At 47.2% G+C, this 15,000-nt stretch overlaps 2 protein-coding genes across 2 annotated transcripts in view; one reads left to right on the top strand and one right to left on the bottom strand.

The window, feature by feature from the left end:
* mapk8ip2 (mitogen-activated protein kinase 8 interacting protein 2) overlaps window positions 1-15,000 on the bottom strand; it is a 79,184-nt gene that overhangs the window by 27,091 nt on the left and 37,093 nt on the right. The window contains 1 exon segment of the mRNA XM_031564662.2: window positions 10,695-10,800. Coding sequence (XP_031420522.2) covers window positions 10,695-10,800 — 106 coding nt within the window.
* The window catches only part of LOC116219992 (pepsin B-like), a 6,488-nt gene continuing 4,458 nt past the window's right edge, over window positions 12,971-15,000 (top strand). Inside the window, exons 1-2 of the mRNA XM_031564660.2 lie at window positions 12,971-13,409; window positions 14,215-14,333. Of these exons, the coding sequence (XP_031420520.1) occupies window positions 13,241-13,409; window positions 14,215-14,333 (288 nt within the window). The 5' untranslated portion in view covers window positions 12,971-13,240. The remainder of the gene's footprint in view (window positions 13,410-14,214; window positions 14,334-15,000) is intronic.

The following is a 15,000-nucleotide window of genomic DNA, read 5'->3' as shown; positions in this document are numbered from 1 at the left end:
ATAGTGTCAAATTTATTGTTTTGGCACTATATAAATAAAATTGAATTGGCAATGAAAAGCTTTTTGGAAACAGGCCAAGCTTTCATCAGTCAGGCTCTATCCCCCCACTGCCAACCCCCCAGGACTGAACTGTGCTTAACACAGCCCCCCTAGACCTCTAGACCTTGGGCACTGTGTGTTCCAGGATGGCTGCTGTAGATCACTGTGCTTCACCGCACTTCTCCGTGCTTCACCGTGCTTCACCGTGCTTCACCTTATCTGGGTGCTTTTAGTGTGGTTAGAGCTCACTCTTCAGGTTTAATGGCCGACTGAAAGGCCATTTTGTGAGCAGTGGCCTAGTTTAGTTTGGGCAGAGCAGCGTAGGTAGTGGCCAAGTTCTCCGGGGGTTAAAAGATGGCGGTGGAGAACAAACAGAGTACTTAACCTGACCCACATAAGGCCAGGGCATGTGTGTGTGTGTGTGTGTGTGTGTGTGTGTGTGTGAGGCCAGGGCATGTGTGTGTGTGTGTGTGTGTGTGTGTGTGTGTGTGTGTGTGGTGTGTGTGGTGTGTGTGTGTGTGTGTGTGTGTGTGTGTGTGTGTGTCTGTGTGTGTGTGTGTGTGTGTGTGTCTGTGTCTGTGTGTGTGTGTGTGTGTGTCTGTGTGTGTGTGTGTGTGTGTGTCTGTGTGTGTCTGTGTGTGTGTGTGTGTGTGTGTGTGTGTGTGTGTGTGTGTGTGTGTGTGTGTGTGTGTGAGGCCAGGGCATGTGTGTGTGTGTGTGTGTGTGTGTGTGAGGCCAGGGCATGTGCTCCCTTAAGGGGACGGAGGAATGAATTCAGATCAAATATCATTTTTGAAACGGCTCTCAGCCGTCCCAGATGTGACTGGGGGATTAGAGAGGTACTCGGGAACCAGACGGACATTTCATATTTAGTCATTCAGCAAATGGCTTTAACCAGTCGTTTTATTTGAGTAATTAAGGAGAGGGTTTTATCTGGGGTCGACTGGGGTTCAGGGAGTGGACAGCTACATCCACTTATTTCTGCTGCTCCCTCGACTTCAAGCTCTACAACGACCAAGTTGAATTTAATCATGAGAACGAGTATGAGTACTAAATGCTATCAAAAAACATTTGTCTTATTACAGTAAATATCACAAAGGAATGGGAGACTGGACAACAGCGGAATGGAAACTGCTGCATCAGAGAAATCCTTCAGTCGTATATATCCACTCTGACACGCACGACTGATTGGAAAGGTCTGACTCAGAAAGTGAGCTGCTTGCTGCAGAGGCTCCTGGGTATATAAGACCTCCAGCCTTCTGTGAAGATCTGCGTCCAAGATGACAAACTGGGAGTCACCATGAAGAGTCTGATCCTCGTCCTGGCTTTGGCCATCACTTCGGAGGCCCTGATAACGTGAGTCTGTCTGTGCGTGTGTGTCTGTCTGTGTGTGTGCGCGTGAGTGTGTGTGTGTCTGTCTGACTGTGTGGGTGTGTGTGTGTGTCTGTGTGTGTTTGTGCGCTTGAGTGTGTGTGCATCGTCCTGGCTTTGGCCATCACGTCGGAGGCCCTGCGAACATGAGTCTGTGTGTGTCTGTCTGTGTGCGCGTGAGTGTCTGTCTGTCTGTGTGTGCGCGTGAGTGTCTGTTTGCCTCTGTGTGTGCTAGTACTGTGTGTGTCCATCGTCCTGGCTTTGGCCATGACGTCGGAGGCCCTGAGAACGTGAGTCTGAGGAATCGCTGACATCATTCGGCTCTCTACCTTGACACTTTCACAAGGAAGCACATATTCACGTCTGTCCAAAAATGAGAATGAATAAATATAATTTGGGATTTTTCAAAGAAAAAAAATATATAATTATAATATATTATATGTGCAGTGTCCACTATAGCACTATAAGATGCTGTATTTGTGTGTGAGTGTGTGTGTGTGTGTGTGTGGTGTGTGTGTGGAGTGTGTGTGTGTGTGTGTGTATGTGTGTGGTGTGTGTGTGTGTGCGTGTGTGTGTGTGTGTATGTGTGGTGTGTGTGTGTGTGTGTGTGTGTGTGTGTGTGTGTGTGTGTGTGTGTGTGTGTGTGTGTGTGTGTGTGTGTGTGTGTGTGTGTGTGTGTGTGTGTGTGTGTGTGTGTGTGTGTGTGTGTAGGGTGCCTCTGGTGAAGGTGAAGTCCATGAGGCAGAAGCTGATGGAGAGGGGTGTAAAGGTTCCCTACACTGACCCCGCCCTCAAGTACCAGTCCCCTGAGATCCTGGCCACCTCCACCATCGACCCCATGAGCAACTACATGGATGTGAGTGTGTGTGTGTGTGTGTGTGAGTGTGTGTGGACATCACACCACACATACAGGCTTTTACTGGTTTTTAAACCTCAACAGTGATAAACCCTAACTCTCAACCCTCACTCTTAAACCCTTACTTAAAACCTCCTAAACTACAACTGTTGACACAAGCAGGTAGGTGGAGCCTATACTGCCTATATCATACACCTCCCGTAGACTGTAAACCTCAGGACATTAAACTCTAACCTTGAGGAACCCTAACACCTCAGGACATTAAACTCTAACCTTGAGGAACCCTAACACCCCTAACCTTGATGAACCCTAACACCTCAGGGCATTAAACTCTAACCTTGAGGAACCCTAACACCTCTAACCAGTTCCAGATCAGTCCCTCAAATTCATTCTAGTTTTGTTTTGTAGCTTTCTGGACTCTGGAAGTCGGCTCGTGAGATCGGAGACTGTTTAGAGGAATACTACGCCCTTAGGCACTATGGATTATGCAAATCTCCAACCTTAATGTGTTTCTCCAAAACTACTGCAGAAGCCAGACTTAGGGTCACACACGCACACACACACGCTCACACACACATGCGCAGGGCCCTTTGGAGAGGGTACTTACTCAGCTCTCAGAAGACAGAGACAGAGATGAGAGAGATGTCTGGTGCAAACACACACACACACACACAGAGATGAGAGAGAGATGTCTGGTACAAACACACACACACACACACACAGAGATGAGAGAGAGATGTCTGGTACAAACACACACACACACACACACACACACAGAGATGAGAGAGATGTCTGGTGCAAACGGCAGGATGTTCTCCAGCACTGTACTCCATTGTCTGCACTGACATTCCCATCGAGCTGCTATAAATCTACTTGGCATTTATAGTACCTTTTGTGTGAGTGTGTGTGTGTGTGTGTGTAAGTGTGTGTGTGTGTGTCTCTCTCTGTGTGTGAGTGTGTGTGTGTGTGTGTGTGTGTGTGTGTGTGTGTGTCTCTCTCTGTGTGTGTGTGTGTGTTCCAGATTGAGTACTACGGTGTGATCACCATCGGAACCCCACCCCAGTCATTCCAGGTTCTCTTTGACACCGGCTCCTCCAACTTTTGGGTGGACTCCATTTACTGTGCCACTGAAGCATGCAGTAAGTGTCCAGGATGTCACAGGATGATGTGTGAGTGATGTGTAAACACAGAGTTATGTGTAAACAGAGGGTGATGTGTAAACACAGAGTGATGTGTAAACAGAGTGATGTGTAAACAGAGGGATGTGTAATCACAGAGTGATGTGTAAACACAGAGTTGTGTGGTGATGTGTAAACAGAGAGTGATGTGTAAACAGAGGGATGTGTAAACACAGAGTGATGTGTAAACACAGAGTTGTGTGTAAACACAGAGTGATGTGGTGATGTGTAGACATAGAGTCGTGTGTAAACACAGAGTGATGTGTAAACAGAGTGATGTGTAAACACAGCGTGATGTGTAAACACAGAGTCATGTGTAAACACAGAGTGATGTGGTGATGTGTAAACATAGAGTCGTGTGTAAACACAGAGTGATGTGTAAACAGAGTGATGTGTAAACACAGAGTGATGTGGTGATGTGTAAACACAGAGTGATGTGTAAACACAGAGTCATAAACACAGAGTGATGTGTAAACAGAGAACCGTGTGTAAAGACAGAAGGTTTCACGTCCTAAGCGCCTGAGTGGAACATTCAATGAGAACGTGTCAGAAAAGGATGTAATACTGCCTCTCCCCCCTCAGACCAGAGGGCATCATGGGAACTTCCAAGTGTCACTGCTACACACACCTGACGCGTGCATTCATGCTTTCCCTCTCCAGCTAGTCACCCCCAGTACAACCCCCAGCAGTCCTCCACCTTCTCCTGGTCGAGCTCGAGTGAGACCTTCAGCGTGCCGTACGGCTCTGGCAGCCTGAGTGGGGAGTTCGGGTCTGATACCGTCAGCGTGAGTGAAAAGAGCCGGGGAGTTTGGGTCTGATACCGTCAGCGTGAGTGAAAAGAGCCGGGGCGTTTGGCTCTGATACCGTCAGCGTGAGTGAAAAGAGCCGGCACTTTCTCAATTCAACCCATTTTCTCATCGTCTTCAGCCAGGCTTTCAATTCATTACTAACTTATTATTTGTTTGGGGAGTTCTTGAACGCCCTTAATAGCATGAAACTCTGACTGATCCAGTAAGACTCCCTCTGAGGTCCGGGTGGTAACGATCTAATCTAACTAATCTATCTCTCTCACATGACTGAAGTCTTTGAAAGTACTTGTTGCTCACACTGCCCTGCGGTGGCATGTCTTGTTCTTGTTCTCTCTGTAGGTTGCTGGTATTGTTATCCAGAACCAGGAAGTAGGTGTGAGCTTTGATGAGCCGGGCGGGACCTTCCTGGTGTCCCACTTCGACGGGATCCTGGGTCTGGCGTACCCCTCTCTTGCAGTGGGTCAGCAGACTCCCGTCATGGACACTATGATGCAGCAGGGCCTCCTGCAGGCCAACATGTTCTCCTTCTACCTGTCCCGGTAACCTCACCTACATAACGCCTCAGGTCTCCTCCAAAGGAGCTAAAGAACAGGAAAGTAAAAATGTCCTGCAGTTGTGCTGCGCATCTCCAACATGGTGCTTTACATTGGGAGCCCAAACGCACGACGCTTAAATCTGAACTGAGTTCTAATGCTAAGAACTAAGCTCCTTTTTTCTATTCTATTACCAAGCTCAATGCTTTCTTCAGTTCTAAACACTCCTGTCCCTCATGCTACTTCCTTTCATCTGCTAAAAGCTGCTTTGTTGTTGACCAAACTTTAGTAATGGTGTTGGTAGTGAGGTGTCCTTGGGTGTGTGTGTGTTAACTGGTGTGTGTGTGTGTGTGTGTGTGTGTGTGTGTGTGTGTGTGTGTGTGTGTGTGTATGTGTTAACTGGTGTGTGTGTGTGTGTGTTGACAGTGATCAGAGTGGAGGCAGTGAGGTGTCCTTTGGCGGAGTGGACCCCAACAAGTACCAGGGCCAGATCTACTGGACTCCAGTTACCTCAGAGTCCTACTGGCAGATCGCCATTGAGGGGTACATATGCCTGTTAACACTTCCAAGTTTACCTACTCTTATCCAAACAACATAATCCATTTTCCCATTTTGGAACGGCAGTGACTGCTCTGTGTGTCTCTGTGTGTTCTATTTAGCGTCAAGGTGAACGGCGTGCCCACCGGCTGGTGCCCTGAGGGATGCCAGGCTGTTGTGGACACTGGCACCGCCACCCTCACCGCCCCTCAGGAATACCTTAGCGACCTGATGCGCCTCATCGGGGCCAAACAGGCCGAGTTTGAAGGGGTAAGCTAAAGCTAATGCTAATGCGAATGCCAACTGTCCTGTGTGAATTTCACAAAGGATCTATAGACTGAGTTTGAATCTCATCAGTGCTAAGCAAACAGAGTTTGAAGGGGTAAGCTATTGCTAATGTTAACTGCGATTTGAATCAGTACCTCCCAGTGCTGGGACCAGCAAAAAGAGTTTGAGGGCATAAGGCTAATGCTAACTGAGACGTGTTAGCTAATGCTAAATAAGCTAATGTAGAATGTCATGGGGGGATTGGCAAATGCTAGCAAGCACTAATGTTAACGTTAACTCATCTGCATTACTGTAAATCAAGAGAACCAATGAACTCCTGTATGATATGACCCCTTTAACTCTCTCTATCTCTCTTTTCTCCCTCTTTCACTCTCTTTTAGATGGTGGTTGACTGTGCGCAAATCAGTAATCTTCCCACTCTGACCTTCACTATCAACGGAGTCGACCTTCTTTTGCCCCCCTCTGCCTACATCACTAAGGTGGTTAGCACAGAAGGCTAAACCTATAGCGTCACTAAGGTGGTTAGCACTTAGCACAGTAGGCTATAACTACAGCATCACTAAGGTGGTTAGCACAGTAGGCTATACTGTAACTCTAGCATCACTAAGGTGGTTAGCACAGAAGGCTATAACTACAGCATAAGGTGGTTAGCACAGTAGGCTATAACTACAGCATAAGGTGGTTAGCACAGTAGGCTATAACTACAGCATCACTAAGGTGGTTAGCACAGGAGGCTATAGCTACAGCATCACTACGGTGGTTAGCACAGGTGGCTATAACTACAGCATGAAACCTCTGCCTACATCACTAAGGTGGTTAGCACAGGAGGCTATAAAGCATGAAACGTCAAATAGGGATGTATTTCGTCTGACTCATCATGTCTTCTTCATCTGTGCAGGTCAACCAGTTTGGAAACCACTACTGTTCCGTCAGCATCACCCCCACCTACATGGCCTCTACACAGTCTAAACAGCCCCAGTGGATTCTGGGAGATGTATTCCTTAGGCAGTATTACTCCGTGTACGACTAATAACCGCGTGGGCTTTGCCACAGCTGTCTAAATACAACAGCCTGATATTCCGAATAAAACTACTACAACACACACATCCATCAAGCCCAAAGTACCATAAAGGTCCCTCCAGTGTGATAGTACGGTACCGATGTGTTTATGGAAGTATGTTCTCTGTATCTTTAGATTCATTCTGTAGTCAGACATTTTCCCACGGGGCATCTCACTGCTGTAATATCTTTCATCACCATGTCTTCCAGTTTATCCTTCTTCCTCAGCTCTGTCTGTGAAATAAACCTCTGACAGCGTGAGCTAGTCTTTAACAGCACGAGTGTGTCCTCTCACTGATTGGGAATGACAGGGTAACACTGAAATGGCAGCAGGCATAAAAGGAAGCTCTGGTCAGTAATGGAAGGGGTTCAAATTCAAGAGGAGAATGATAAGAAATCAACAAGGAGAACCAATAAGAAGGGGGGATTATACAGATGAGGATGAGCCACAGATAGATAGCGAGAGAGAGAGAGAAACAGAGAGACAGACAGAGAGAGAGAGAGAGAGAGAGAGAGAGAGAAATGCATCCGTCTGTTTGTGACTTACAGTAATGAGATTGTGGTTCTGCTCTGCAGGCCGAGTATTAAAATTATCCCTTCAGATTTTAGACCTCATTTTCTGGGCACGGAAAAAAGATTATCTCTCTCTCTCACCTCCCTCTCTTCTCTCCTCCTCTCTCTCCCTTCTCTTCCCCTCTCTCTCCCTTCTTTCTCTCTCCCTTTTTGCCTCCCCCTCTCCCTCTCTCTCATTGGGGGTGCTCTGAATATGGTTCAGGGTGGGGGTTGCTGTGTTCCCAGCAGGGGAGCGGAGTGTGTGTGTGTGTGTGTGTGTGTGTGTGTGAGTGTGTGTGTGTGTATCTGCCATCTCTGCGAGGAGCTCTGCATAGCAGCAAACTCCAGTGGGTCATCGGCAGCACACTGCGGATGTGGCACACCGCCACACACACACACTGCATCTGCACCAAGAGCACGCAAGCTCACACACACATACACATATACACACACAAACACACAGACAGAGACACATACATCCACACACAAATACACGCTCAAACACATACACAAATACGCACAAACACAGACACGTACATCCACACACAAACACACACCGCCACAAACACTACATTTGCATGCATGCTCACACACACATTTATACACAAATACCGACACGGACAGACACACAAACACACACACACACACATACACAAACTCTCAGGTGCCCACACAAGCACACACAATCATTACAAATGCATGTGTATACCCACAAGCACACACACTCAATCATACACTCAGGAATAAATATATGCACAGCTTGGATTGTGTATGCATAAACTAGGGCAGAGAGAGAGGCGGCGAGCAGCAGAGAGAAAGACAGCGAGCAGCAGAGAGAGACAGCGAGCCGCACAGAGAGAGAGACAGCGAGCAGCAGAGAGAGAGAGACAGCGAGCCGCACAGAGAGAGAGACAGCGAGCCGCACAGAGAGAGAGACAGCGAGCCGCACAGAGAGAGAGACAGCGAGCCGCACAGAGAGAGAGACAGCGAGCCGCACAGAGAGAGAGACAGCGAGCAGCAGAGAGAGAGAGACAGCGAGCAGCAGAGAGAGAGAGACAGCGAGCAGCAGAGAGAGAGAGACAGCGAGCAGCAGAGAGAGAGAGAGACAGCCAGCAGTAGAGAGAGAGAGAGACAGCGAGCAGCACAGAGAGAGACAGCCAGCAGCAGAGAGAGAGACAGTGAGCATCACAGAGAGAGAGACAGCGAGCAGCAGAGAGAGAGAGACAGCGAGCAGCACAGAGAGAAAGAGACAGCGTGCAGCAGAGAGAGAGAGAGAGACAGCGAGCCGCACAGAGAGAGAGACAGACAGCAGCAGAGAGAGAGACAGCGAGCAGCACAGAGAGAGAGACAGACAGCAGCAGAGAGAGAGACAGCGAGCAGCACAGAGAGAGAGACAGCTATAACAGAAAACACATTGAAATAAGTCTACACAGACACACACACACAAGTACACACACACACACACTCATGCATAGGTGTGTGTGTGTGTGTGTGTGTGTGTGTGTGTGTGTGTGTGTGTGTGCTGAGGGGCTGATATCATGCCTGCCCCAAATCTCATCTATAAGGGCTTATTTTCCTTTCTGTTCTTCGCTCATGAAGACACAAGCTGTGTGGGAGGCTGTTTGGTGTGTGTTTGGTGTGTGTGTGCGTGCGTGTTTGGTGTGTGTTTAGTATGTGTTTAGTGAGTGTGTGCGTGCGTGCGTGTTTGCATTTGAAGACATAAGCTGTATGCCACAAGCTGTATTTACATGTGAAGATGCAAGCCGTATTAGTGTGTGTGTGTGTGTGTGTGTGTGTGTGTGTGTGTGTATGTCTTCTCATGTCCAGCTTGACAGCCAGCTCCTATAAATCACATGAAGGATAATTCCATCCTGCACAGCTAGGCATAGCACACAATTGCGCACGCGCACACACACATACGAACACAGACACACCCACACTCATTGGACCGTCAGCCCAAGCTGAGGACACTTCAGATGCACAGGACTCACAGGAAACAGCTCCTTTAGGATGCCAATCACACACCAGAGCATACGCACACACACATACGCACACACACATAGGCACACACACTTCAGATGCACAGGACTCACAGGAAACAGCTCCATTAGGATACCAATCACACACCAGAGCATACACACACACATACGAACACACACACTTCAGATGCACAGGAAACAGCTCCATTAGGATGCCAAACACACACCAGAGCATACGCACACACACATACGCACACACACACTTCAGATGCACAGGACTCACAGGAAACAGCTCCATTAGGATGCCAATCACACACCAGAGCATACGCACACACACATACGCACACACATACTGCTTGCATCTTCACATGCAAATACAGCTTGTGGCATACACACACATACGCACACACACACTTCAGATGCACAGGAATCAGCTCCATTAGGATGCCAATCACACACCAGAGCAGAAGCCAACAGCCATCTGTATGCGTGTACACACATTTGCATTTCTGTGGGTGTGTGTGTGTGTGTGTGTGTGTGTGTGTGTGTGTGTGTGTGTGAGAGAGAGAGAGAGAGAGAGAGAGAGATGGAAAGAAAAAGTGAGAGTGAGAGTGCATGTGTCCATATGAGCTTGTGTTTGTAAAAGAAGCTTATGTAAAAGGTTATCAAGGTTTTTATCAAGGTTTTCCATAATTGAGGTGATTCAAATTGTTGAGGTGGCAAGTGTGTGTGTGTGTGTGCTTTTAGTGTGTGTGTGTGTGTGTGTGTGTTTGTGTGTGTATTGACTGAACCTCAACTTCTAAACTAAAGGAATTGTTCTCGGGTTTAAAAGGAATCTCATAGAATCCTCATCCTACACCCATTTCCACCCTAGTGCCAGATCAACACCACAAGAATACACTATATTAAACTACACTTTACTAAACTACACTTTACTAAACTACACTATACTAAACTACACTATACTACACTTTACCAAACTTCACTATACTAAACAACACTTTACACTAAACTAAACTACACTATACTAAACTACACAATAGGAAACTCCACTTTACTAAACTACACTATACTAAACTACACTTTACTAAACTACAGTATATGAAACTCCACTATACTAAACTACACATTACTAAACTACAGTATATGAAACTCCACTATACTAAACTACACTTTACTAAACTACAGTATATGAAACTCCACTATACTAAACTACACTTTACTAAACTACAGTATATGAAACTCCACTATACTAAACTACACTTTACACTAAACTAAACAACACTATATGAAACTTCAATACACTAAACTCCACTATACTAAACTCTACTATACACTGGAGTCCAGATGACTCATGTGAAGAGACTAAACTTGTCCTACACATGATGGCAGATGGTGATTGGCTCCTTCACATGTCATTCACATGACGGCAAATGGTGATTGGCTCCTTCACATGTCATTCACATGATGGCAAATGGTGATTGGCTCCTTACCTTCTCATAGGGGTCAGAGTCGTAGTTTAGGCCAATGCCGCAGTCATCTGTGATCTCAGACAGATCTTCATCATCAAACTCCTCCAGACTGATGTCATGGGCTGGCCTGAGGACACACACACACACACATACACACTAGTGAATTATTGTGGATGGATACGCTTTCACATGAACACAGCCCTATGACATCCAGACGTAGCTGTGTGATATCCTGGAGTTTGCAGTTTGAGAACACTTGAGCAAAGTCACATACTGTATGTATGTATTCTCTGTCTGTCTGTCTGTCTGTCTGTCTGTCTGTCTGTCTGTCTGTCTGTCTGTCTGTCTGTCTATATCTGTCTGTCTGTCTGTCTGTCTGTCTGTCTGTCTGTCTGTCTGTTTGTCTGTCCATTTGTCTCTGTCTGTCTGTATATCTGTGTCTGTCTGTATGTCTGTCTGTCTGTATGTGTGTCTGTGTGTATGTATATATGTATGTATGTGTGTCTGGACCAATCACATGCTGAGGGAATGCCACACCTCTGCACTCCCAGACTGTGATGCTGCTGTTGTCGTGGTGACCTTGGGTGACCTTGAGTGACCCTGTGGAGTTCTCCCCTCAGACTGCTGCTGAGTGCTACCTGTTTATCAGCGCTGATAGGCTTTGTGTTCTCAACCCCGATGATGCAGCTAAAAAATGTATATATAGGAAGTCCGAGTGTTTGTCTGTAATCAGGCCAAAGATACACAGTGCAAAGACCAAACTCACACTCTGAAACACACACACACACACACACACACAGACAGATACACACATACAAACACACACCTGCAATTGTAAGGTGAATGGAAACTCAGACCATGAGGGAGGTCAAAGTGATTTGGATGCGATACAGGGTGCTGGAGTGGGTATATAAGACTCAGTCTCCCAGGAGCTGCTGAGTTGAGGAGCACAGGAAGTAAAGCCATAATGAAGTGCATCGTGGTCCTACTGGCTTTGGCCGTCGCGTCTCAGGCCCTCAAGTAAGATGAGATCCATTTTACATTCCAGACTGTCCTGCTCTCTGATGTTCCTAACTCTCCTAACTGTCCTGATGTTCCTAACTGTCCTGATGTTCCTTACTGTCTCTGATGTTCCTAACTGTCCTGATGTTCCTAACTGTCTATGATGTTCCTAGCTCTCCTGATTTCTGATATTCCTAACTGTCTATGATGTTCCTTACTGTCTCTGATGTTCCTAACTGTCTCTGATATTCCTAACTGTCTCTGATGTTCCTAACTGTCTCAGATGTTCCTTACTGTCTCTGATGTTCCTAACTGTCTCTGATGTTCCTAACTGTCCTGATGTTCCTAACTGTCTCTGATGTTCCTAACTGTCTCTGATATTCCTAACTGTCTATGATGTTCCTAACTGTCCTGATGTTCCTAACTGTCTCTGATGTTCCTAACTGTCCTGATCACTGATGTCCCTAACTGTCTCAGATGTTCCTAACTGTCTATGATGTTCCTAACTGTCCTGATGTCCCTAACTGTCTCTGATGTTCCTAACTGTCCTGATGTTCCTAACTGTCTCTGATGTTCCTAACTGTCTCTGATATTCCTAACTGTCTATGATGTTCCTAACTGTCCTGATGTTCCTAACTGTCTCTGATGTTCCTAACTGTCCTGATCACTGATGTCCCTAACTGTCTCAGATGTTCCTAACTGTCTCTGATGTTCCTAACTGTCCTGATGTCCCTAACTGTCCTGATGTTCCTAACTGTCTCTGATGTTCCTAACTGTCCTGATGTTCCTAACTGTCCTGATGTTCCTAACTGTCTATGATGTTCCTTACTGTCTCTGATGTTCCTAACTGTCCTGATGTTCCTAACTGTCTCTGATGTTCCTAACTGTCTCTGATGTTCCCAACTGTCCTGATGTTCCTAACTGTCCTGATGTTCCTAACTGTCTCTGATGTTCCTAACTGTCCTGATGTTCCTAACTGTCTCTGATGTTCCTAACTGTCCTGATGTTCCTAACTGTCTCTGATATTCCTAACTGTCTCTGATGTTCCTAACTGTCTCAGATGTTCCTAACTGTCTTGATGTTCCTAACTGTCCTGATGTTCCTAACTGTCCTGATGTTCCCAACTGTCCTAAGAGCTCCTGCTATCAGGAGAGACCTCCTCTCATCTCCCATCTCTAATGGCAGGGCCTGTCTTTCACAGGGTACCCCTGATGAAGGGTAAGTCCATGAGGCAGTCTATGAGGGAGAGGGGTGTGGAGCTGCCCTACGTCGACCCCGGCCTCAAATTCCAGACTCCTGAGGTCCAGGCTGCTTCTGGAGCCACCGCAGAGTCCCTCCTCTATGAGGTGAGTTAACAACTACACCTTTCACAAACTACACCTTTCACAAACTACACTTTTAACAAACTCATCCTTTCATAAACTACACCTTTCACAAACTACACCTTTCACAAACTCATCCTTTCACAAACTCATCCTTTCACAAACTCATCCTTTCACAAGCTACACCTTTCATAATCTTTTCTAAGTTTTCATAACCTACAGCTCTCATGAACTACAGGACTCATGACCTATAACTTCCTTAAACTACAACCCCCATCAACCCTTCTGTTACAGGGCTACTATTACGGAACCATCTCCATCGGCACGCCTCCCCAGTCCGTCCAGGTGCTCTTCGACACCGGCTCCTCCAACCTGTGGGTGGACTCCGTGTACTGCAACTCTCGGGCCTGCAGTAAGTCCCCCTCAATGCAGCTGGCTCTGGCATGGGTCTAGCCCTGAGCTGACAGCCTGGTGCTGATCCGACATAAGTCTGGCTGGATGTGTTATTCAGGGAGGCACCACCAGGGGGTGACCCTGTTGCACTGCGGTTCAATTTTTCGCTACTTGTCAGGTGTAGGTGAAGTGTGATCCAAACCACAAAAGAGATTATTATCTGCAGAATGCTGCAATATAATTTAAATGATTTAAGGTCTTCATGGGAGGTCTGATATGTCTTTATAACGACCACAGCAAAAAATTAATATCCTCTGCCATTGGCAATGGGGTTTGTGCTTGTAATTCACGTCTTTCATATAATTCCGCAAGTGGTCCGGAAATTCACCGTAACTTGAGGTCAGCAAGTAACACATTGCTACTCAACACCTGAAATGTAAAGTTCTATTTGCATAAAAAGTTACTCCTTTTTTTCTCAGAGGAAGCCATGAAACGGCACCAAAATCACTGAAAAAGAGATATTTTGGATACAAGACCCCTCCGCTGCGCATATAACCAGCGGACTATACATTATCACTTATCATCTCTATTTCTCTTTCTCTGTGTGTGTGTGTGTGTGTGTGTGTGTGTGTGTGTGTGTGTGTGTCTCTCTCTCTGTGTGTGTGTGTGCGTGTGTGTCTCTCTCTCTCTCTCTCTCTATGTGTGTGTGTGTATGTTTCTCTCTCTCTCTCTCTCTCTCTCTCTCTCTGTGTGTGTGTGTGTCTCTGTGTGTGTGTGTGTGTGTGTGTGTGTGTGTGTGTGTGTGTGTGTGTGTGTGTATCCAGACGTCCACCAGAAGTTTAACCCCCAGTCCTCCTCCTCCTTCCAGTGGGCTGGCAAGTCTTTCACCCTTCACTATGGAGCAGGTGGCATGACCGCCGCCCTCGGCTACGACACCATCAGTGTAAGTGGTCTTCCTCCCCCTCACACACAGTGCTCTTTCACCCTTCACTATGGCGCAGGTGGCATGACCGCTGCCCTCGGCTACGACACCATCAGCGTAAGACTTCTACATCGGACCTCTACATCACTGCGTCTCCACCACCCCTCACACACACTGGTCTTCCTCCCCCTCACACACAGTGGCCTTCCTCCCCCTCACACACAGTGGTCTTACACCCCCTCACACACAGTGCTCTTCCTCCCCCTCACACACAGTGCTCTTCCTCCCCCTCACACACAGTGCTCTTCCTCCTCTTCCTCCCCCTCACACACAGTGCTCTTCCTCCCCCTCACACACAGTGTTCTTCCTCCCCCTCACACACAGTGCTCTTCCTCCTCTTCCTCCCCCTCACACACAGTGCTCTTCCTCCCCCTCACACACAGTGCTCTTCCTCCCCCTCACACACAGTGCTCTTCCTCCTCTTCCTCCCCCTCACACACAGTGCTCTTCCTCCCCCTCACACACAGTGCTCTTCCTCCTCTTCCTTCCCCTCACACACAGAGGTCCTCCTCCCCCTCACACACAGTGGTCTTCCTCCCCTTCACACACAGTGGCTTTCCTCCCCCTCACACACAGTGCTCTTCCTCCCCCTCACACACAGTGGACAGAGACCAAAGGCAGTCAATAG

The sequence above is a fragment of the Clupea harengus genome, chromosome 3 (genome assembly GCF_900700415.2).
Source record: "Clupea harengus chromosome 3, Ch_v2.0.2, whole genome shotgun sequence".
NCBI lineage: Eukaryota > Metazoa > Chordata > Actinopteri > Clupeiformes > Clupeidae > Clupea > Clupea harengus.
Note: the sequence above shows the minus strand (reverse complement) of the source record. Positions and strands in the feature narration are given on the sequence as shown.